This window comes from Aotus nancymaae, unplaced genomic scaffold (assembly GCF_030222135.1).
Source record: "Aotus nancymaae isolate 86718 unplaced genomic scaffold, 86718_ANA_hifiasm-v0.15.2.pri h1tg000059l, whole genome shotgun sequence".
NCBI lineage: Eukaryota > Metazoa > Chordata > Mammalia > Primates > Aotidae > Aotus > Aotus nancymaae.
The window spans coordinates 9,203,386-9,227,803 of record NW_026988473.1 but is presented as its reverse complement, the minus strand read 5'-3'; the positions used below and the strand labels follow the sequence as shown (position 1 = coordinate 9,227,803).

The 24,418-nt window shown below is 56.6% G+C and overlaps 1 protein-coding gene across 4 annotated transcripts in view; it reads right to left on the bottom strand.

Moving 5' to 3' along the window:
* Positions 1 to 3,067: 3,067 nt before the first annotated feature.
* SYT7 (synaptotagmin 7) overlaps positions 3,068 to 24,418 on the bottom strand; it is a 65,850-nt gene continuing 44,499 nt past the window's right edge. For all 4 annotated transcript variants that reach the window (XM_021676827.2, XM_021676835.2, XM_021676840.2 and 1 more), the window contains 6 exons: positions 21,273 to 21,408; positions 15,335 to 15,605; positions 11,781 to 11,950; positions 11,251 to 11,365; positions 10,510 to 10,709; positions 3,068 to 6,305 (listed from right to left, as the gene is read on the bottom strand). In XM_021676827.2, the coding sequence (XP_021532502.1) occupies positions 6,201 to 6,305; positions 10,510 to 10,709; positions 11,251 to 11,365; positions 11,781 to 11,950; positions 15,335 to 15,605; positions 21,273 to 21,408 (997 nt within the window). In that variant the 3' untranslated portion in view covers positions 3,068 to 6,200. The remainder of the gene's footprint in view (positions 6,306 to 10,509; positions 10,710 to 11,250; positions 11,366 to 11,780; positions 11,951 to 15,334; positions 15,606 to 21,272; positions 21,409 to 24,418) is intronic.

Here is a 24,418-nt window from a genome sequence, read left to right as displayed (position 1 = left end):
GGATTACAGGTGCCTGCCACTGTACCCAGATAATTTTTGTACTTTTTCATAGAGACGGGGTTTCACCATCTTGGCCAGGTTGGTCTCGAACTCCTGACCTTGTGATCCACCCGCCTCGGATCCCAAAGTGCTGAGATTAGCTGAGATTACAGGTGTGAGCCACCACGCCCTGCCCTTTTCATGCAAACCTTAGACACAGGAGAAGCAGGATGCAGATGCAGCCATGGTCACCTGCAGTAACTGCTGGCATTAGTGAGTTTAGGTCTCCTCCCTCTGTCTGGTCTGTTTCCCTGTACCTCCTCCCCTGCTGCTCTCACCTGAGGACTCTAGGTTGGAGCAAAGGCTTGGCAATGAGTCCCCCAGGCCACCCTGAGGCACTCAGGGTCCTACCTTTCTGCTTTGTCAAACATGGCACCCGCAGCCATGACTGCTTGCCAGCTGAGCGGGAGCTGCCCTGGGGAATGGGGATGGGCTCTGTCCCTGGCTCTGCTACTCACGTGCTCTCCCTCAGAAGTCAGTCCCTTCTGGAAAGTTCAAGTTTGGTTAAATTGGGTGCTGATGCTATATAGCACAATTGAGGTTCTCTGTCTCCATGTGAGTAGGGAGGGAGCTACTGCCAAGGACAGCTGGGTGTCATGGCTCCCCTCAATGTCAGAGAGAGCACTGTATTAGGAGTCCTAGCATTACCCCACCCACAACTTCCTGTGATTCCCCCTTGGTCTCTGGGGAGCAGGGGGCGGGGGAGACTAGAAGGGACGTTTGTAACAATGGGATGGGATGGATGGGCCGCCTCTGTGGTTCCCCGAATCGTACTGGGGCAGTCAGGGGTGGGCAGGCCATGGGGGAATAGGGCAGGGAAATTCCCGAAGAGTCATGTTTGTACCAGGGATTCAGGGGCAGAGGCCAAGGGAGCTGGCGGTCAGAGCAGGAAGCTTCCTTCCTACTGTGGGAACCAAGCGGAGGGAAAGGCAGAGGAGGCGGCAGGGAGGGCGAGTGACTCACCCACTGGTGTGAGGACTCCCAACCCAGTGCTCACTGAGGCACAGAAGAGCTGCTCGTCCCTAGCTGGCAGTCCGGTCTGCGAGTGGAATGGCTGAGAACTACGGTCTGTTCTTGAGGCCCCCGCCCCCACCCGCTTCCAGACAAGCAGCCCTGATGGCCAGCGTGGCAGCGGAGACACAGGGCTGGAGCCTTCACCCTTGTTAATGACAGAACCCGCCCCCTTCCCACCCATGCTCAGGGACACAGGAAAAGGGGAAACAGGTTCTTGGAACTGGGGGCCCTGCCCAGAAGTCCCTCCCTGCCTCCAATGCCACCACCGGGCTTACTCAGACATCCATCCTAAAGCTTCCTCAAGACACCTGGGGCTCTTGTTCTGAAGATGAACGTTTATTAGCACACCTGGGTGTGCCACACAGAACACGTATGCAGACAGGGATCCCTGCCCAGGGGGCTCACAATCTAAACGAGACATGACATATACACGCAGGACACAGACATGGGGAGCGGGGCATCTTCACGGAAAACAGATGGTCAGGGGAGCCACACGCAGGAGCATCGGCGTGTTCAAGCCTTGTCCTTCTGGTTGTCTTTGCGGGGGAGGGACAGGAGCACAGGATGTGGCCCAGGACGGCCTTCCAGAAAGCAGCAGGATCCAGGGGACACTTGCAGGAGAAAGAAAACACCAGGGGGCAGTGGTCCCGGGTACAGGGAGGGGTGGGGGAGCATCTCAGAGCAGGCATGGATGAAGACAGACCCAGAGAAAAAACGGAGGAAGGCAAAAAGTCCAGAGAAGGGCCCGAGCCAGCGGCAAGGCACTGCCGCCTGTGCCAGGCCTGAGCTGTCTCTGACTTCAGGCTCAGTTTTCCGGGGCTGCTTTCACGGAGAAAGCTCTGACCAAGGGTGCCCCTGAGGCTACTTACCTGACCCCAGGGCTTCCTCCGATCTCTAGAAGAGAGATCAGAAGGGACATCTAAACCAGATTGTGAGAAGCAGGGACAGACAGCTTTGCAGGGGGGTACTTAGTGCAATTCCGGGAGGCAGCTGCTGGCCCCAGGTGCTGGGAACAGGGGCCCCCACTTCACTCCAGGTGGGAGCAGGGGCCAGCAGATGGACACATGACTGCGGGAATGGGCTCCTTCCTTTTGTGCCTGTGTCTGAAACAGATGTAGCACCTTCCTTCTGAAGTACCCTGAGAGCTGCCGGGCCTCGGTTTCCCCTGGGCTGGGTGGGGAAGAAAGGACAGGGGATGGGGATGGTTATTGCTTTGTTGTGGCTGGAGGAAGCAGGTGGGAGGAAGCAAATAGCGTGCCCAGAGCCGCAGAGGCTGGAGAAGGGAGGGATTAGAACTCAGCTTCCCACATCCCAGGCTGGAACCTGTTCCACTGAGTCAAAGAGACTTTTCTAATCTTAAAGAAAGAAACTAGAAGAGGGCTGAGAAAAGCCACAGGTCCAGCTAACAAACACAGAATGCCTTGTCTTTCCTTTCTCCACCTTGGGGACCAGGGAGGAGGCACTGGCCTGAAACTACAGGGGCCCCGTGGGTGGTGGTGGGAAAGCTGGAGCGTCCCCTTTTGGTTTGTCTGAGCTGCCTTGGAGGGTGGTGAGGGTTCCCCGTGGACTGAGGGAGGGGACGCCAGGCTGGATGACCCTGGAGGGCACCCCCGAGGTCTAGGGGAGACTCCACTCCCACAAAGCTTTGTGTCAGGCCTGATCTGGGAAAGGTAGCTGCCTCTCTGCTTTCTGGGCAGCCGGTGGGATCATAGAGATCTGAGGATGGGCTGGACGCTCAGGACCTGCCTGGTCACCAGTGAAGTCAAATCCCAAAGGTGACATGCTGAGGGGAGGCTCAGCCCCGGGGCCCCCATCCCCTTCACCCCACTGCCTCTGCCCCCAGGGAGGTGAGGGAGGGCTGGGACCCACGGAGGAAACAGCCAAGGCCCTACTTTTCCATGATCCTTTATTAATCAGAACAGGCCTCGCCACAAAAAGCGGGGCCCATTCCCACAAAAATAGGATTTTGCGAAGAGGAAATCTTGCTGGCTTAGAGGGCATGTGTGGTGGAAACATTTTGTATGGTTCTTTTTTCCTGTTTTTTTTTTCTTCAGTTTTTCTTCATTTCTCTTGGCTGCAAAAAAATTTTTTTTGTGATGGTGGGTTTTTGTTTTATTTTTTATAAAACACTTGCACTCAAGGACTCAAACACGATACAAACAGCGCCACTGATCCCCACCCCCAGGGCACTCAGGGGAGCCCCCTTGGCTTGTTTGTGGCTGTTTTCCTCTGTCCCTTCCCTGGCATCTGGTGCCGGAGGGCAGGTGTGGGGGTCCCGGGGCAGGTGGGATTTGTACAGCAGTTACGTGGGGAGATGATCACAAGAAAGGAAACCAGAACAAGGTAAGGGCTAAGTCTAGGGCGCCCACGAAGATGGCAGATGAGGCCCACGAAGGGGCCTGCGACACAGTGAAGAGATGGGGCCTGGGTTGGCCTCAGCTAGCTCTGGAGGCTCTGTGGGGGAGGGGCAGGCGGGCCTTGCTGTCAGGATTCAGTAATAACTTTGCTCCGGGGTAGGACCTTCGGAGTCCTCCTGCCTTGACCCCCACGTCAGGTGATGGTGGCCTCACAACCTCCCCTATGAGGTAGGTGAAGTATTATTACCATCATTTTACAGATGGGGAAACTGAGGCCCAGGGAGTACAGGTGACTTGCCCAAAGTCCTGGGATGGTGGCAGGGCTCCAGTGCCCTCCTCCCACCCTCAAGTTCCCCCATTCCCTGCTTTCCTATCTCCCTAGACCACCCTCTGCCCCATCCCATACCACCCTTGCCACCCGTGCTAGCCTACCCGGCCCTCTGCCCTCTGCTTGCCACCCCCCAGCACAGCATCCCAGAGCTCCACCTGCACATGGGGGGCTGGGGAAGCCCAAGCCTGGTCACCAATGTGCCTGGGTGGGGTCTGGTTGGGAAGAGACCCTCGCCAGGAGATGCTCTCTGCGTAGGATTGGCTAAGAGCTCCGTGAGTGGGGCTCAGGAAAACGGGCAGCCATTGCCCTGCCCACTTGATGCAAGCTGGTTGGATTCGGGGGGCTCCCTGGCTGGCGAAGGGGCCTGGGAGGTGGGGGCTCGCTCACTCGGTGGTCTTCCTCGGGGCAGGTGGGTGGTAGAGGGACAGGAAACCGAGGAGGATCCAAGGGAGAGGTGGAGAAAGGCCAACTTCCCACCGCACCCTCTCTCACATCTGCGTGGCCTCTGCCCTCCTGTCCCAGCTGGGGCTGTTCCCCAACCCGCCAAAGAGGATGGTGCAGTTGGGGCCGACTCCATTTTAAGCAAATCTACAATATAGAAACATTTGGATTTACAAGGAACGTGGGTGACTATTTGCTTTACATTAGCATTCTTCACTCTACAAAACGATTCACCTACTATGTATGATGTTCCTCCAGATCCCAGGGAGAGGGAATGCGGGTGGGGGTGTGAGATTCAATGTAAGAAAATTTTGGTATGGGCAAAAGGCCACCCATCTACTGCATCGAGCAGAATGCTCAGCTCAAGGGGAAGCCGATCGAAGGAAAATGGTTCCCAAATGCCTATGGTCTCCCCACACTCTAGATGTGGGGACCCTATCTAGAGTCCTCTTCTCCTTGGGGTGTCCCAGGCCCATCCAGGGTGGAACTATGGGCCAAGATCACGGCCATAGACTGTGGGGACCTGGCGCCACCTGGCGGTGATTCTGGGAACGTCAGGCCCAGGCTCGCAGAGCCCCAAGATCGGAGGCTTTGTCACCAGCTGGGTCTTGTATCAATACCAGTACCAGCGTGGGGATGAGAGGGCTTGAGCAGGGATCAGCCTGAAATCTGCCGTCTCCAAGGGGAAGCCAGGTCTAGTCTTATCAGTGGCTGAGGCAGAGAAACCACGGCTTCTTTGTGTGTGGCAATCTCAGAACTCACAGAATCCCAGTGTTTTCCCTGCCTCCTTTCCCTGCACTGTGAGTTGGGCAGAAGGAGCTGCTCCCGGGCACCAGGGAGTAGGGAAGGGTGAGAAGAGAGTCCTGGAGAAGGTCAGGTGTTGGAAGATCAGAGACCACGCACGATGAGAGGGAATGAATGAAAGGTCTACAGGCACTGGGGGATGGAGGGGTAGAGGTCTGCACAGGCAGGGAGAGATGAGGAAGGCAGGGCAGCTGGAGAGCATGAAGAACAGGGCCGATGTGGTTGCTGTGGGAGGTGTGGGAAGCTGGCGGGGGTCTTTGGATGAAGGAATTAGGGCAAAGCTAGTGGGGGCTCGGGACCCCTTGAGAAAGAAGGAAGGTGAGGCCTAATGGAACGCTATGCACACGGTGGGTGCCTAAAAGATGTGAGCCAGTGTTCAAGGGATGAAATTGCTGAAGGAGGAACTATTGAGATTCTGAGCGGAGGGGGGCACCGAGGGGAGAGGGGGGGTGTCAGGAGGCAGCCCAGTTCTCAGCTCAGCTCCAGCCCCTCTTCTGTTCCCGACCTCTGCCCCACTCCACCCCACCCCACTCAGCCCTACGGGCCTCTCCTCTCCTGCCCCCGCCTCCAGCCCTGCCTGGCCTTCATGAAACCTGCCTTCTCTGCCTAGTCTTCCACACTGTCAGGCCTCTGTCCCCATGCACACACACAATGGACACAACACAAGTACAAAGGGCCACGGCTCCAGGACCCAGGAGCGGGCTCTACACTATCCTTGGCACTCAGGGCCCAGCCGGCACCTGAAGCTGCCCTGGGGATGGGCCTCTCTTGGACAGACCAGGGCCAAATGCCTCAGCCTCCCCTCCCCTGGGTCCACGTTGAGGGCTGGAGAGGGGGCAGCCTCTCTCCACTCCAGGCGCTGCCTTAAAGAAAACGGGGGACCATGCCCACCTGGCTAGCCTCTGGAGAGGTCTGCCTGTCTGGCCGTCTGGCTCTCGAGCTCCCCCGACTTCTTTAGCATCAGCAAGTCAGGAAGAAAAGGGGCAAAGCAGGAAAATGCCTCCCAGAGTCCCTTCCCCCAAGCTGGACTGTGGGGGATGGGGCTGATACTTCCTAGAAACGGAGCCCAGTTGACTCTGGGACCCCTCCCTGGCTGAGCCCTCAGGGTCCTCCCCTCCCTATGGCAGGGGGCTCAGGCCGGGCATTGTGCATAAAGTGGTGAGGGCATGATGGGGACCTAGGCCCTCGGCCCCCTGGGCCTCCCTTGGCCCCACTCAGGCCTTCAGCTGGTGCCACTGGGCCACAGGCTGCCGGGGACGGGCGATCATGTCTTTCCAGTGCTTCACCTCCCCTGGCCCGCTCTTCCAGGACAGGTAGATCTGGGGAGAAAGGGGAGAGGATGGCATTGGCACAGTCTCCAGGGCATTGGCCCTTTCCCCAACAGGGGTGACACCCCAACTCCACCATGATACCCTAGCCTGTGGCCCCCCGACCTCCACCTGCTGTGCCAACCTACCCCACAGAGGCGCCCTCCTCCCTCCCTCTGCCAGCCTGACCTGTTTTCCTGGTTGTCTGCCCCCTTCAGAATTAGACTGACAACCTATTTTGCAGTGGAGTCTGGAAGGTGGGGTTGGACGCAGCCCGTCTCCATGGCCTTCCCTGCCCTATCTGCTGGGTGCTGTCCAGCCCGCTTTAATTATAATCGCTCCCAACTCCTGGGCACTTGCCATCTGTGAGTACTGAGCCAGGGACTTCAGACACATGGATCATCAAATCCTACAACTTTGAGGTTGGATTTTATGATTAACTCTGTTTTTCAGATGGGGAAACTAAGGTGCAAAGCATTATGAGACCCACAGTCCCAGAGTTTGTTTGTTTGTTTATTTATTTATTTATTGATGGAGTCTTGCTCTGTCACCTAGGCTGGAGTGCAGTGGTGTGATCTTGGCTCACTGTAACCTCCACCTCCTGATTTCAAGTGATTCTCCTGCCTCAACCTACTGAGTAGCTGGGATTACAGGCATACACCACCATGCCTAATTAATTTTTGTGTTTTTAGTAGAGATGGGGTTTCACCATGTTGACCAGGCCTCAAACTCCTGACCTCAGGTGATTCACCTACCTTGACCTTCCGAAGTGCTGAGATTACAGGCGTGAGCCACCGCGCCCGGCCAGTCCCAGAGTTTGTAAGCGGTATAGAGAGACTGAAATCGAGGTCTTTGGAGTGCTACACTACCAGTCCAATCCCACTGAGCCTCCGGCAGGGGCTTCGCAGCCTCTCAAGGCTGCATGCATGAATCCCCCAGGAACCCCAGGATCCACCCAGCTGACCTCAGCTTTGGGACTTGGGGGTGATTAAGAGTATAAGCATTGGAGAAAAAACAGGTACATGGATTTGGGGGCCTTGTGTAGGACACCTGGCCAGTATTCCTTAAGACTGTTAAGATCACAGAGGAAAGACGGAGAAACTGTCACGGGCCAGAGGGGAGGGGTGAACATGACAATGAGATGCAATGCCATGTCCTGGGTTGGATACTGCGACAGAGGGAGGCGAAAGCCTGGTGAAATACAAATAACGGCTGTGGTATTGTTCCCAGCAACCCACTGGTGGCGCTGGTTTCTCAAGCTGTGACAAATGTCCCATTGTAATGTGAGATGCTCACAACTGGGGAGGCTGTGTAAGGTGTAGATGGGAACTCTACTATCTTTGACACTTTTCTGTAAATCTAAAATTATTCCAAAATAAAAAATGTTTTCTTTTTTTAAAAAAAGGATGGTCGTGGCCCCAGTGGGTGAGCGCAGTGGCTGATGCCTGTAATCAGAGCACTTTAGGAAGCCCAAGTGGGAGAATCACTTGAGCCCAGGAGTTTGAGACCAGCCCGGGTAATATGGTGAAACCCCATCTCTATAAAAAATACGAAAAAATTTAGCTGGGCGTGGTAGTGAGTGTCTGGAGTTCCAACTACTTGCAGGACTGAGTGGGGAGGGTCACATGAGCCTGAGGAGGCCGAGGCTGCAGTGAGTCGTAATTGTGCCACTGCACCCCAGCCTGGACCACAGTGAGATTCTGGGGAGGGGGTCAGGGATAGGGGCTCACGCCTGTAATCCCAGCACTTTGGGAAGCTGACACGGGCAGATTGCTTGAGGTGAGGAGTTCGAGACCAGCCTGGCTAAAATGGTGAAACCCCGCCTCTATTAAAAGTACAAAAATTATCCCAGCATGGTGGCAGACACCTGTAATCCCAGCTGCTCAGGAGGCTGAGGCAGGAGAATCGCTTGAACCCAGGAGGCAGAAGTTGCCATGAGCAGAGATTGTGCCACTGCACTCCAGCCTGGGTGACAGAGTGAGACTCTATCTCAAAAAAAAAAAAAAAAAAACGATGGAGAGCAAGTGCCAGCTCTGCAACATATGGCGGAGTGACTTTTTCCAGCCCCAGACCTTCCTCTGTAAAATGGGCTGATGACTGTGCCTGTCTCACAGACAGTGGGGATGGTGCATGTCCTGTGCTCAGTTGGGCACGGTGGCATGTCCCTGTGTGGCGAGTTCTCTCAGCCAGTAGCTCCTTCCTGCTGGAGGAGGGTGACTATGTGGGGGTCACGGAGCTCTAGGGCCACTCTGGGCCTGCCCTGCTCTGGGACTGTCCCCATTGCAACCTGAGCCCAGCATGAGACCTACAGCCTTGGACGATGCCAGGCAGACAGGAGGGGCAGAGACTCTTGGCTTCCAGGGGCTGAGCAGGAGCTGGGAGTCAGAAGGATTCAGAGATCCGCGGGCTCCCTAAGTTACCCAGGCCCAAGTGAGAACAAATCCACGTTTGCTTTGGTTCAGCCAACAGAAGGGAGGACTGTTTCAAAAGGAGCTCTAACTGGTATCTAAGGAACACCCAACTCCAAAAGGCTAAGCTTCAAAAGAACATCAAAGTAGAAATGGTTACTTGGCCTTTGGCCTGAGTTGGTCAAGGGGGGCTCGGCAGGCCCCAAGCCCTGGCCAGGCAGGGCACACTCTCTTTCTGGAGTGTAAGTGGCAATGTCCTGGGGAGTTGTCTCACCTGTGACCACAGATTGGCCGGTCATACTCCCCGTGCCGTACCTGATGGCAGGCAGGGTCAGCTGTTCTCTTTGAGGCCAGGCTGCCTCCCTCACCTCCACCCACTGAGTTCTCCAGTTCCATCTGTCTGAGGGCTGCCCCCAACTCAGCTCCCTTCCCTGCGGGTATCCAGTTCCCCTTTCCCTTTCCCCGACACAGGGTAATGCCCAGGTGTGTGCCCCTCACTCACTCCTGGAATCTCCCTTCCCCCATGACTGCCCTGAGCACTGGTTCCTCACCTGCTCCTGGTCAAACCACCATGCCTGAACTGACATGTATGCCCCTTTATTATAACACTAGCTAACATGTGTTTCAAGTACTATGCAGAACAGCTCACCTGTGTGATCTGACTTAATCCTCCCAGCACTTTGTGAGGGGAGGATCGTCCTACTCTCATTCTGAGAGGAGCAAATGAGGCTCAGAGAGGTTACGGCGGTAAAAAGTATGGCTAGGATTTGGACCCAGGCGATCTGACTCCCGGGCCCATGCTCTCAACACTGAACCATAAATAAATACAGGAATAGGCATTTTAAGGCAGAAACGTGGAAGGGTTTATGCCACAGAATCCCATCCTGGGAAAAATCAAGGTCAGGTATGAATTTTTTGGTTATGTGATACAAAGAGATTACTTTTTTTTTTTTTTTTTAAGGCAGAGTCTTACTCTGTTGTCCAGGCTGGAGCACAGTCTCACAATCCTGGCTCATTGCAACCTCTGCCTCTTGGGTTTAAGGGATTCTCCTGCCACAGCCTCCCCAGTAGCTGGGATGACAGGCGCCCACCACCATGCCTGGTTAATTTTTCTATTTTTAGTTGAGATGGGGTTTCACCATGTTGGCCAGGCTGGTCTCAAACTCCTGACCTCGTGATCCGCCTGCCTCGGCCTCCCAAAGTGCTGGGATTACAGTCGTGAGCCCCTGTGCCTGGCCAACTTTCTAAGAGCAGACATCCGCATGCCTCAAGCAATTCTTACGCCACCTGTAAAGTTCCACAGGGACAGTGTAAGTAGCTCCATTTTACAGATGAGAACACTAAAGCCTGGAGAGGCCAAGCCACCTGCCCAAGGTGATATGGTTGTTTCTTGGCAGATGGGGTGGGAACTGAAAGGAAGCCTTTGGAGTCTGACTGCAGCTCCCAACGCCGCCCCACACAGCTCACCCTGTGCAGACGGGACCCTGGGCAATACTGTTCCAACATCATCATCCTGTCCAGAAAACCTTTCTTTTGAGATCCAGGCCATTCCTCTCTCCCACTCCTTTCCCTGCCCTGCTGGTGGTCTGTCCTCAGCTGACTTACCCATAGGAGGATGCTTAGAAAGGAACCCCAGGGAGGGTGTCATCTAATCCCCTTATTTTTGGATGAAGACACAGAGGCCCAAGAGGGGAGGAGACCGATCCCCATCTCTCCTGGTGTCCGGCCCATGCTCATCCACCACCCCTGCTGCTTCTTTTAAGGAATGGAGCCAGTCGCGTGCACTACACCACCTGCCTCACCCCTACCTTGCCGATGACGTCATTGCGGCTGAGCTTGTCCTTGTCCATGACGGTGATGATGATGGTCGTCTCCCTCAGCTTCTCCGTGGGGATATCGAAGGCGAAGGACTCGTTGAAGATGGGGTTCAGGTTCCTCTTCATCGTCACTGTCTTCTTCTTCTCCACCCGCTTGTCCTTGTACATCAGCCACACCTTCACGTAGGGGTCTGGGGGAGGGAGTGGGGAAGGGTTAGCGGGACAGTTGGGGAGGGACTTCCTAGGATCCCTTTCCCCTTCCAGGTATGGAAGCTGAGGCAGGAGGGCGGGGTGCTTTCCCCAGAGGCAAGGAGAGACCCAGGCCAGAATGAGAGGGACCTGGGAGAATCAGCAGATGGACCTTAGCGATCACCTGGGGCCCTCCTGTTACTACCAATGAGGAAACCGAGCCCCAGAGAGGCCAGGTCTTGCCCAGAATCTCAGACAAGTGGCATCAGAGCTGGGGCTAGAACCCAGGTCTTCCCACGGCGTTCCCTTTCTTCCTGAAGGACAGAGTCCAAGATGATGCTGATCCTGACCTAGGGTCCAAGATGAGGGTGCTCCAAAGGGGGCCCCCAAGGTCTCTAGGGTAAGGAGCGAGGACTGGAGGTTGGGGTGTGGTGGGTGGGGGTGAGGACCACTTTGGACCCTGCTCTCCATCTGCGGTGTAACCCCCATGTCACCAGAGCCTGCCCGCCTGCCCATCCGTCCTCTGCTCAAGCAGCCCCACACCTGATGTGCCCCCGATGTCCATGGCTTTGAGGTTCCGGGCTTTGATGATGTTCACGATGATGGAGTTGGCAGAGGGGTTGTAGCAGAGAGACAAGAGCAGCTCCCCTCGGCTCCCCTGGGAGGCACAACGGGAGGGTGTGGGAACGTCTAGCAGAGCTCTCTGATTGGACCAGCGGCCCCCAGGCCTCCTCTACCCTGACCCTGGTGCTTACCCATGCTCCCATCTGTCATCTCTGTCTCACTCTGTCTCCCCTCCTCTGGCAGGTGTGTGGACTGCCCCTCCCAGGGCCACCATCCCCTCTCTATTCCCTGAACAGAGTCCTAGGTTCCTTCTTACAGATCAGGTGAGTCCCCCAGGTGCGAAGCACCAGTGCTCCAACTGCTGATGAGGACTGTGCTCCATCAGAACCGCCCACCTGCCCCCTCTCCCACAGCCCGCCTGGCCTTCCTAAGGTTGACGAGGGTCTGGGAGCAGATTGCCAGCCCTGCCCTGCTGCCTGTCCAGGTAAGGCCCACCCATGGGGCCTTACACTCCCATCGCTGCATGGCTTCAGATCCTTCCAGAAGGTCTGCATCTGGGTCAGGTCCACCTTGTTAAGGGGGATGGACACCTCCCCAATGGGGTCGTTGCGGCTGAAGCGGTCATAGTCCAGGACTTGGAGGTAGAGGATCCTCTGCACCACCTTCTCATAGGGAAAACCTGGGGGTACAGAGGAGTGCCAGTGAAGAGGGGGACAGAGGAGCCACACGAGGCCCAGGAGACAAGGAAGGCCCTGGGAAAAGGAGGCAGGCCCTGTGCCCTCCCGCTGCCAACCCACTGGGCCAGCAGGCACACCGGATTGCAATTAGACCTTACTGAAGTGCTGGCAAGAACTGTCACCATCTCATGGGACTCCCTCAACAATTCTCCAAGGTCAATGGCATCTTGTCCATCTTACAGATGAGGCTCAGATGGCTTAAGTTACTTGCCCACAGTCCCAGCTAGTAAAGAGCAGAACTGCGGTCATCCATTCACCCATGCACCTCGTGTCCATCTCAGTGGACGGGCAGCAGCTGCCAATCATCCCAAGGCAGGTCTGGGCAAGTGGCTCTGCCTAGGTGGCCACAGCTGCCAGGACGCAGGCCCCAGGAGGACTCAGCGCAGAGGGGCATGGGGGGGCGCCGGTGGGAGGGAAAAGGCAAAGGCACAGAAGCAGGAGGTGACAAGTGTCCTGTGACTCTGCGCCCCTCTCCTCCTGCCTGTGCTTCTGTTCTTCCCGCAGCGTCCCCTTCTCTACTGCCACCTCCCTTGTCCAAGGCGCTGGCACCTCTTGCCTAGACAGCCACAAGCGTCTCCAAACCGCCCTCCCCGCGTCCACGCTTTCTCCTACAGTCCATTCTCAATGCAGCCGGCAGAGAGATCTTTTAAAAATAGAAATTCCATCACGATGCGCTCCTGCTTAAAGCCTTTCAATGGTTCCCAGTGCACTTAGAATAAAAGCCGGGCACCCTACCTTGGCTTCAAGTCCTTCCACAATTTGGCCTGGCCGTCCTCTCCCTGCTCGGCTTATGACCGCTCTTCACTCAGTGACTGGGTTCCAGCCACATCAGCCTCCTTCCTGGCCCTTCCACACCCTGACCCCTCCTGCCCCGGGGCTGGACGCACGCTGGCCCCGCCACGCCCCCCTCCTGGCTACTCTCATCCTTCTGGCCTCAGCATTCTTTCCTGGCATCCCAGACAGTGTCCGGTTATCCACTCTAGCACCTTTTTTCCCCGCAAAACATGTCACACGCGGTATCAGATTTTTCTGTCTCTTTCTCTGATTTTTGTCTGGCTCTCCCAGAAGGCTAGTATTCCCAGGAAGGCATCTCTGTTACCAACCACTGGATCTCCGTGTCTAACACCATTTCTGGCACATAGTAGGCACTCGATACATATTTGTTAAGTGAATGCATAATTGAACAGATGAATAAATGCCAATGGAATGGCCTGATGGAGCAGCAGGACTGTGCTGAGGTGAGGTGGGAGCTAAGGTCAGAGCGAGAGGAGCAGAAAGGGGTTTGGATGGGATGGAGAAGGGAAGAGGGGGCCAGGGGCAGATCTGAAGCCAGAAGTCACGAGCTCTTGGGAGGCTTAGTCAGAGGTGGGGCTGGCCCGGGAGGTGCAGGGCACAGGCCAGCCCGGAGGCCTGAGGTGAGGAGATTCTGAACCCGGGTGTGAGCACGAAAGAGGATGCCTGGAACCTCAGCCTGGCTGGTGCAGATGTGTACCAGCTCAGCTCCTGTGACCTGATCCCAGCTAGACACAAAATCCTCTGGAGGAGCTCCAGAGGATTCCAGTACCTTCCCCAGAGATTCCGGAAGCACTGAGGAGCTCTGACAGGAGCAGGTGAGCTGGAAGAGGAGACCCTCTGAATTTGTTCAGGGTCCCATTCCTCATATTGAGGGAAGCTATGTCTTGCTTATTTCAGAGTTCCCCGGGGACCTAGCCCAGGAGACCCTTGGTATCGATTCAGGTAAAATGCATGAGGACAAGTGTTCTGGGAATGTTGGGAGCTCCAAGAGGTCCCTGAACCCGTCAGCTCTCATCAATACCAGAAGAGGTAGGCTTCTAGCTGGCAAACTCCTACTCATCCATCAGAACCCCTTTTGAATGATCCCTCTTCTGAGAAATTTTCTTCAGCACCACCAAAGCGAGCTCATACTGGGTTTCTGCAGTTCCTGTCATGCTGTGTGTGACTGAGTTATCTACACATCTGTGTCTCTACTAGATCAGAAATGTCTTGAGGGCCATAATGGTGCCTCATTCTTTTCTACACCCCCAGTATCTAGAAGAGTGCCCAGCTCATGGTTGTTGCTGGGTACAGGCTAGTGGAAGACACTGAGGGATCAGAGTTCTGCTCAAAAACCTCGCTCTGCCAGCTGGCTACACAGACCTCCAGACAGCCGAAACTCTCGCTGTTGAGCCATCTCTGCCCTCACGGTGCCTGCAAAGGAGGGGCTCCAGAGACACATGAGCATTCACTGCTCACCCTCAGTGCCAGTTGGTGGGTGACCTGGCTGTCATCTTGCAGAAGAGGTGGGGTGCTAAGTGGCTGGGACAGCAGATAAGGAAAGGACCCTGGGGTACACGGTGAAGGTTCTGGAAGGCTAGGGCTCAGGGCAGCTGGAATAGGGATTTGCTCTCCCTGGTTGAACCGGGGGCCATTGGCAAAGGGTTACGGCTTCTCTAAGCGGGGTCCTAGCACCCAAAGGCCCTGGGATAGAAATCACTCCTTAATCACACGCCCAGCTTCCTGGTTACCTTGAATCCTCAGAGATAAGAGATAAAGACCGGCCTTCAGAGAGGGCTTGCAGGAGAGAGAAAGGACATTTTTCTCAGCGGCCTCCAGGCATGGTTCAGAGCTGTTGTTCCTGTCCCATGCGGGGGAGGGGGTCAGAACGGCAACAGATGGAGTGTGTTTAACAACCCGGTGTCAAATGTTTGCTGGGTGTCAGGCACTGTTCTGAGCTGCCTCTACAACTCACTCATTTGTTCAACCCTCACTATTATTATCTCTGTTCTGTAGATGAGGAAACTAAGTCATAGGGAGGCTCAGGAACTCGCCCAAGGTCAAGGGTTGGGAATCGAACCCGGGCAGCGTGGGCCACAGCCTGTGTACTGAACCACTACACTCTGGTGGCTCCAGGGTGCTCCAGCTCTGAGTCCTATGGGTGCCTCCCTCCCTCCCTTCCTGCCCTCCTCAGGATGAGCTCTGTGTTTGGGCTGAAACGCCAGACAGTGGCCCGGCTTCCCTCCTCGGCCTCTGGCTGATGCTGGCTCCACTTGGCTCCTGTGACCTGATCCCAACTAGACACAAAATGCATCAGGTTAACCGGGCCAAGACATTGCCTGTGTGGGAGCGCATGTGTGTGTGGATTTGTGCCTGCGCACGCAAGCAGGTGTGCACAGAATTGTATCTGCTTGTGTGTGTCTGTGCATTTGTGGGGCTGCAGGTGTGTGTACATGTATGTGTCTGTGCATGTGGCCACATGTGTGGTTGGGTAGGGGGATGGCGGACAGCTAGAGGTGACCGTGGCGGGAGGAGGACGGCACTAGCCTCACCTTCGAAGAGGAAGGTCTCGTTCCAGTGGGGGTTTAGGTTCTTCCGCTTCACCTTGGTCTCCAGCTTGTGTTTCTTGTCGGGCAGCAGGTAGATCTTGACAAAGGGGTCGCTGGTGCCGCTGAAGTCCTTGGCCGGCAGCTCCTGGGCCTTCATGATCTTCACGGTGAGCGTGGACTCCTGGAAGTTGTAGCCGACGCTGAACTGGATCCGGCCCAGGTTCTCTCGGCTGCAGCCCTCGTGGGCCTCGTCCTCCTCGGAGCCTGGGGAGAGCTGAGGGTAGGGGAGAGGCCACAGGGTTGGGGAGGACTCTGCTTCCCCTATGTCCCCACTGCTGCCCAGCACGGGCGAGAGGCCAGAGGAGGTGGCCCGTCCTACACTCACATCCACGGACGCTGCTCAGGCTTAGAGGGCAGGTGCCTTGACCAGGGTCTCCCAGGAGGGGAGGGAAGCGGGGAGGGAGAGCTGAGACAGCCCTGTCTCCTGAACCTCAGAGCCGTATGCAGGCTCGCCTCGCAGCTCTGGGTCTGCCACCTGCCCCAAGCTCCAGCTCAGCGGTCTCGCCTCCCTGGCCCCAGCTGGCCTGGCATGTGCTGGGGTTTCTGAGCCCCCCTGACCTCCCTGCCCTCCCGTGGCATGGGAGGGGGGCCTCTGTGGATGCACAAACCTGGGCTACACGGCAGATGGGGAGGCCGCTCATATTGCAAGAGAGTTTATCACAATAACTCTTTGGAAAGTGACTCTCTGGGGTGTGGAGAATGATGTGATTCACAAAATGAGAGAGGAAAGTTTTCAGGAGTAATGTCTGTTTGTGTAAGGCAGAATCACTAGGGATGTGAAAATCGCAGACTCCCCAGGCCCCATCCCCAGCCAGTCTGACTAGATGGAGCTGGTGCGGGCCTGGGCATCAGTGCTGTGTAAAAGGTGCCTATGGCCGGGCGCAGTGGCTCACACCTGTAATCCCAGCACTTTGGGAGGCCAAGGCAGGAGGATCACAAGGTCAGGAGTTGGACACCAGTCTGGCCAACATAGTGAAACCCCGTCTCTACTAAAAATACACAAAATTAGCCAGGTGTAGCGGTGTGCACCTGTAATCCCAGCTACTTGGGAGGCTGAGGCAGGAGAATTGCGTGAACCCGGCGGGTGGAGGTTGCAGTGAGCTGAGATTGTGCCAGTGTACTCCAGCCCGGGTGATGGTGCAAGACTCTGTCTCAAAAAAAGACACCTCAGACCTCAGATGACTGTACCACCCATCGGGGCTGAGGGCTGCTGGGAGGGAGAGCGCTTGGGCTGACCCAGCAATGGACAGTCACACAGAGGCAGGGTGGGCATCTCATTGCATCCTGACATGGAACCACAGGAAGCAGCTGGGAGGTAGACCTCCTGGCCACGTGTGTGAAGCTGTGGGCACATTGGGAGTACCTGGGAGGGTTTAGAGCCCTGCCCACCCTCCAGCCGCCTGAGAACAGCCCCAGGCCACTGACCACAACAGACTCAGTGAGGGGACCACATGGCTCAGGCACCTCTGTCTCGAAAATCTCCCATGATGGTTGGATGAGGGATGGAGTGGGACCCTGGGTACACAGTTTAGACAAACTGCAGGCACCCGTCCTCTCCCTGCCTCTCCTGCAGAAACCTGCTTTGTGCTCTCTACTTCACCCTGGAGGGGCAGCCCTAGGCTCTGAATGACTAAATAAGACAGTTATAATAACACACACAGTGCGCTCCTACCACAACCGGAGACTCACATCGCCTCCTCCTTACTGAATCCTGACAACAGCCAGGTGAGGCAGGTGTCACCACCCTCCTCCTAGCTGAGGAGACTGGCTCAGAGAGGTTAAATCACATGGCCAAGACTGCACAGCAAGATGAACCCTCTCTGATTTGAAATCCTGCTCTTTCCACTAAAGCAGGCCCACACCCCAGGGCAGCACTGAGGTGTCCCCCTCAAGCCAGCAAAGACCCGCGGACTCACCATGCCAGGTGAAAAGCATCAGATCCCACTCATAATAGTTTTTTGTTTTTGTTTTTTTGAGACAGGGTCTCACTCTGTTGCCAAGGCTGGAGTGCAGTGGTGCAATCCCAGCGCACTGCAACCTCCATCTCCCAAGGTCAAGTGATTTTCGTGCCTCAGCCTCCCGAGTAGCTGGGACCACAGGCTTGCGCCCCTACGCCCAGCTAATTTTTGTACTTTCAGTAGAGACAGGTTTTCGCGATGTTGGCCAGGGTGGTCTCAAACTCTTGGCCACAAGTGATCCGCACCTCGGCCTCCCAAAGTGCTGGGATTACAGGCGTGAGCCACGTGCCCAGCCTCACACTCGTAATAGTAACCACCATGGACTGGCTGGCCGCCCGCCTCGCCAAACCCTGCCCTGTGCCGTGCCTTGTCCTCACTGACCTCTTACAGCACCCCAGCGAGGCGGGTGCTGCACTTCCACTGGAATACTTGGAACACAGCTGAACACTTGCCCGAGATTGAATGCCCAGTGGGAACGGAACCCAGTTTAGCACCCAGGAATCCTGAGTGCCCTTCCACCTGCTGCTTGCTCTTGCACTCAGATCTAGAGTCTGGGGCTTTACCTTGGTCCTGCCTGGCTGGGGGCAGGGGTGCTGAGCTGCCTTACAGCAGAAGATGGTCCCTCCAGCCCTCACCCCTTGGCTGATCCAGATAACCCCACAAGCTCCACCGCAGCTCCACTGAGAATGTGGCTTACCCGCCCAGAACCTGCTTTTCCCTGATGTTCCTTTTTTTTGAGACAGAGTCTTGCTGTGTTGCCCAGGCGGGAGTACAGTGGCACAATCTCAGCTCTCTGCAACCTCCACCTCCTGGATTCAAGCTATTCTCCCACCTCGGCCTCCCAAGTAGCTGGGACTACAGGCACCTGCCACCACACCCAGCTAGTTTTTGTATTTTTAGTAGAGATGGGGTTTCACTATGTTGGCCAGGCTGATCTTGAACTTCTGACTTCATGATCCGCCCGCCTTGGCCTCCCAAAGTGCTGTGCTGGGATTACAGGCATGAGCCACCCCGCCCGGCCTCCCTGATGCTCTTTCCCCCGCTCATGCCAGCACCATACCCTTTGACCCTGTGTTTACATCTGTAGAGTGGGGACCATGAGACCTACTTTGTGGGGTCCTGGGAGAGCTAAGCGGGTCCATGTCCCTTCTAGAGTTCTGCTCTGCGACCTGACCCACTGGCAGAGGGACCGAGTAACTGGGGCACATGAGTGGACAGTGCCAGCAAAGATCACTCGCCCTCCCCCTTGCTTCTCAAGCTGGGGGGAGTTGCTGGTGAGCTGGTGACTGCAGCCCAGCTGGCCCCAGCCCCACCTGAGCTCCCTCCGGTCCCTCGGCTTTTAGCTTCCAAACAGTGTGGTCTTGGGAAGGCCTGGGCTGGCCAGGCGGGTTTCACCTGGGAAAGGGGTAGCGGCCCTGTGCCCACTCCCAGCCTTCCCAAGCCACAGCCCTGAGCCCTAATTACTCAGCTGGGACAGAGCCATCTCTATGGCAACCAGGTTGGCCACGCCATCAGAGTCAGGGAAGATGCTACCCGAGCCCCTGTACCAGCAGAAGTCAGCCTCAAAAAGCAGCAGGCTATCCCTGTGCCAGGGCAGGAGATGTTCAGAGGCAGGTGTGGCCTGGCCGCTTCTCGGACACCTCTGCCCCTCAGTCCCTTCTCTGGCCAGCTCTGGGTGCTCCACTCTTGTCTCTCCCCCTTTTTTTTGAGATGGAGTTTGCTCTTGTTGCCCAAGCTGGAGTGCAGTGGCACGACCTCTGCTCCCTGCAACCTCTGCCTCCTGGGCTCAAGTGATTCTCCTGTCTCAGTCTCCCAAGTAGCTGGGATTACAGGCATGCGCCAGCACGGCCAGCTATTTTGTATTTTTAGTAGAGACGGGGTTTCTCCACGTTGGCCAGGCTGGTCTCAAACTTCCGACCTCAGATGATCCCACCCACCTTGGCCTTCCAAAGTGCTGGGATTACAGGCGTGAGCCACTGTGCCCAGCCCACTCTTGTCTTTTGACCCCCAGTTTCCACAGCCCAGGGTCTGGAGACCAGGACAGGCTGAGGTCACAGTGAGCTGATTCTGCCCTGCTTATCTTATCATGCCTGTTAATGTCAATGACCTAGCATTGGCACAGAGCTGTGCAATTAGACTCTGCCTTCCCACCTCTGAGCATCCTCCCAGCACAGGAGAGGGAGATGAGGCCTGCGCTTCCTTCCGCTGGCTGCAGCTGTCGGCCCCTCCCTTGGGGGCAGCAAGGGGGCAGGCAAGCTGTCTGGGAAGGGGCCGTCCCTTCTGGGAACCTGGCTACCAGGAAGCTGTAACGAATTAAGGGGCTGTGCAGGGAGGCAGGGTGGGCTGTGGCAATGGCCATCCAGAGGGGAAGACAGCTGGGGCCAGTCTGCCTGGGTCGGGGAAGATGGAAGGAGAGCATCGGAGGGCCAGACACACAGGGGCCTGGCGGGTAGGAAGAAGGGGAGAGGTGGGGAGGCCCGAGGCGACCCGATCTGGATGTGGAAAATCTGATGGTCTAATGTGGATCTAAGAAAACCACAGGATAGGCTGGGCGTGGTGGCTCACGCCTGTAATCCCAGCACTTTGGGAGGCTGAGGCAGGAAGATCACTTGAGGCTAGGAGTTTGAGACCAGCCTGGCCAACACAGTGAAACCCTGTCTCTACTAAAAATACAAAAATTAGCTGAGCATGGTGGGGCACTACTGTAATTGCAGCTACTCGAGAGGCTGAGGCAGGAGAATCACTTGAGCTCAGGAGGTGGAGGTTGCAGTGAGTTGAGATCGTGCCATTGCACTCCAGCCTGGGGGACAGAGTGAGACTCTGTTTCAAAAAAAAAAAAAAAAAAAAAAAAAAAGCAGGCTCTTAGGCCCTACTTAGGACCAGGAATCTGCATTTTAACAAGGTTCCTGGGGGATTCCTGTGTACATAGCAATTTGAGAAACAACAGGCTAGAAGGGGCAGTGGGGATGGATGGTTAGAGCTGGCTGGAATCCTACATGGAAGAAGGGTAGGGCTCTGGTGCCAGGGCAGTGGGTGAGGGGCTGGGAGTTCCCAAGCCTACTTCCTACTTCCTTCTCTCTACAGGAGGGAGGGGTTCAATGCGAGGAGATGAAATGTCCCAGGTCAAGACCAGTAGGAACAGAGCAGGTGCTGGTTCCCAACCTCGTCTCCTCTTCAAGCCCTCCTGGGACTTCAGAGCTGCCGAACCTTTAACTGATTCCTGCCTGCCAATCTCCCGTTTTCTCCCTCCAGGAACTCTTTGGAAAGCGCAGGCGGGGCAAGTGGCTGTGACTCACTACTGCCCCCTGGAGGCACCATGGGAACCACAATCTCTGCCTGGGCCAAACAACCTAGAACTAGGATCCCATTGGGTTAGAGGCCTCCGGTGGGGTGTGGAGAGGAGCACCCCACCACAGCTGTCCCCTCAGAGGAGCCAGGACCAGTGGATTCCTGCTGTTCTGCTCTCAGGGGCCTCCAGCCATGGGAATGGGGAGGTTGCTGGGCTAGGCCTTCCACTCCAGACCTCCACTTAAGGGGACACCATTCCTGGGAGGGGACACCTTCTCCCCCGAGTCCTCTGCCCAACAGCTCTTCCTTCTAGAATCCTGAAAGTGTCTTACATGAGTGGGTTTGCTTTGGCCCCTTCTCAATCCACAAAGGGATCAAAGCAGGATTGGAATTCTTATTTTCACTTGTCAAAGGAAGAAATGGAGACACGGAGAAGATACTTTGGTGAAAGAGCTGGCAACAAGCCCAGGCCTTGCACACTCAGTCATCAAGCGCCCAGTGGTCATGGGCCTGGCTCTCCAGGCTGCTTCTGACCCGGTTCCCCTCCCTGGACCACTCCCATGCCGTTGCCAGTTCCCACACACATCCCTCTTCTCCCTGTCTCGGCCTCCCAGCCCAGGTTCCCCCATTCTCACCATGAGCATCTCGCTGGTGAGGGAGTTGACGAGGTCTGAGACGGAGGAGTGTGGCTCAGTCCGGCGGTCGGACTCATCATGGGGTGTCTGGCCTGGCACCGGGGCTGTGTTCACTGCCTTCCCTCCTGCAGGCAACCTGGGGGCAGGGGAGTCTGAATGAGATTGGGTTGGGGAGTGAGCTGGGTTGGGCACCCCTGCCTGGGGGTTGGCAGGACCTTCTCTGTAGACCCCAGCAGCTGTCAGTACTCCTGTCCACGTGGACGCCTGGTTTTCCCTGGAGACCCACGCCCGGGGCCCATTCTCCTTGCAACCTCTGCCCCAGGTGACTGTGGTTTAACTACTCCTATAGGGGATATTTTGGGGGCGTCCCCGTTCTTCCTGTTCCCCAGAAAACCCCCACCCTCCAGTCATTGGCTTGCATAGTTGGTCTCTGAGCTGTCCATCGCCCCCACTCCCCAGAGGCCGGTGCTATTCCACCCGCTCCCAGACTGGAAGGGGGAGGCTCCGCCGTGGCGTGGTGTGTCCAGGTGCCTCTCTGCGTCATTACCCTCTGCAAACATGCCCAGAATGTCTGTCTCCCAGATGCCCCACCTGTGTTTGCTTGGGCTCATCAAGAATCCTCTTTCCACCCTCCAGACACAAGACTGACCAGGTGAGGTCAGGATAACTTTCCATAGTGACAGCGTTCTGTATTTGTGCTGTCCAGTGGAGCAGCCACATGCCACATGTGTGCATTTGAGCATTTGCAATGTGGCCAGTGTGGCTGAGAGCAGAAATTTTAATTTCGTCGAATGTAAGCTCATTTAGGTTTAATAGCCCCCTATTGGATAGGGTGAGCGTACACCCCGCTCCCCAGTTCCCATCCTTCTCCCACTTGCTGAAGACTGTGCATTTGATAAGGCTCTCACCCAGGGTCACAGAAAGACAGGCACCACTGAGAAGCCCTGTCTGCACCCAACTCCATGCTGTTCCCAGGATGCTGGGCTCTCTGACCCAGTGGCTGGGTGGTGAGCCCAGGTTCCGTTCAGCTGGGGCTCAGGAAGGGGGCACTACAAGCCTGCCCAGGGACCAGGCTGGAATGTCCCATGAGAAGGAAGAGAGGTGGGGGTAGGCAGGGAGGAGGAGACGGGGGATCAGTAGCATGAGGCTCAGGACAGGCTAAAATAGAACAGCTTTGAGAGCACACAGACACAAACTGGGAGCTACACGCTGAGGGTGGACATGAGCTATGGCCCTCTGGTAGAGACCAGTCTCCAGCACACAGACGGCCACGACAGGCAGACAGACAGACATGCATAGAATATGCCAGGCCCTGAGGGGAGACATCAGGATCCCAAAGCAGGGTGTGCACGCACACATGCGAGCACACACACACACACAGGTGTGCACATGTACACACACACATACACACAAGCCCTACAGACACCCAGAGGAGCAGGGAGAGGGCGGCACGGGGCCTGGGCAGGCCAAGCAGAGCAGCAGTGACGACACACATACAGCCATGAGCACGAAGGGATCCCAAGAGGAGGCACACTGGGGAGACCCAGTCATGCCACGTGTGCACGTGAACCGGGACGAACTGAAACAGAAAAGGCAGGGAGTGGTTTCAGGGCCCAACATCCTGATTATCAGAAGCACGATACACCTGCTGTGAAAACCTGGCCCTGCCTCTACGACATAGAAACACCCACTCCACCCAGCGACAGGTGGGTACCCCTCCCCAAGGGCCATGGCACACATGGACATATGGACACGCGCGCACCCCCCCCCACACACACACAGAGGACATGTGCTCACACAGGCAGGCAGGGGGAAGGAAAGGAGCCTGAAACAGCTGGAGAGGTAAAGTCAGGTTAGAAACAGCGGGAGAGCGGGGAGAGTGCGAGATTGACTGCTGAAGGTATGAGAACGTCAGAGTTATTTGGCCACGCCACAGCGTCGGCACAGCTGCCAAGCAGCCTGGGAAAGATGGTCAGCGCCACTGAAGCTGTCGGAGGTCACAGGACAGAGAGACAGAGGTGAGAGGCACAGAGAGAGGCAGAGGGAGAGGCCGAGGGGCGCATCACCGGCCCAGAGCAGCCCTGTGGGGAGCAGATGGGAGAAAGGAGACAGAGGGAGAGAGAGGCCAAGAAAGTTAGTCAGAGACGTGTGAAGGCTGCTGGGTGGACGAGGGGACAGGGAGGAGCGTGCGGCCAACAGGAGAGGCAGAGAGGAGGCGGGGGACATACACCGTGACAGAGGAACATGGTGGCTTCAGAGTAGGGAGAGCAATGGGGGGAGGCCTGGTCCCCGCCTTGCCCCGTCCCCCACTTGGGGTGGGGGTGGGCCGCGGTGGAAACCATTTGGATCCCAAGGAGCAATGGTGAAACGATGGCAGACTGCATGAGGGGGTGGATGGAGCAGAGTGGCTGAGGGTGGAATGGGCACAGCAGGGTGTGGAGCCAGGGCCTCCCTTCCCACCCCCCTCCGGGAAGCGCACTCTGAAGTGCTGTGCCGAGGCCCAGGAGCTGAAGTATCCAGGATGGGGGACTTCAGGGACACAGAATCGTGGGGACAGAGGCAGTGACTGGCCCTCCCATCTCCTGCTGCTTGCTGGACCTGCTCCCATGTTGCCTGGAACCTGGAATGGCCACTCCTCCTCCCGGGACACTGTCTCCCATGAGCCTGTTGCTAACAGACCAAGAGAGCTGAGTGTCCTCCCCAGTGACAGCCAAGGGCCACCACCCCTTCCTCCAGTGACACCTGGTCAAGGGTCAGCTGGGGAGGGAAGGGCAGGGATGGGGGCAGAAGGGCAGACCGTGGGTCTATTCTAGAAGGAAAGGCTGAAGAGGGAGGGACAGCCCCCCCAAGGCCACCACTCCCAGGTCTGAGGGTCCAGGAACTCAGAGGGGTGGCACCCTAAGGTACCTGGTGCCCAGTGGGTGGTGCCAATGCCAAGCTTTGGGAAGGGGAGAGTCTGCTAGGAAGGAAGCACTGGATTCTGGACCCCTGTGGCAGCCCACAACCCAAGAAGCACCCCAGGGGCCATGAGAAATGAGTTTCCAGGATGGGTGGGCATGACGAGGCGGGAATGGCACTGTCCACTCGGAAAGTCAGGCTGGGTGGTGGCAAGGGCGCACGGCCTCCACTCCCACACCCACCTTTCC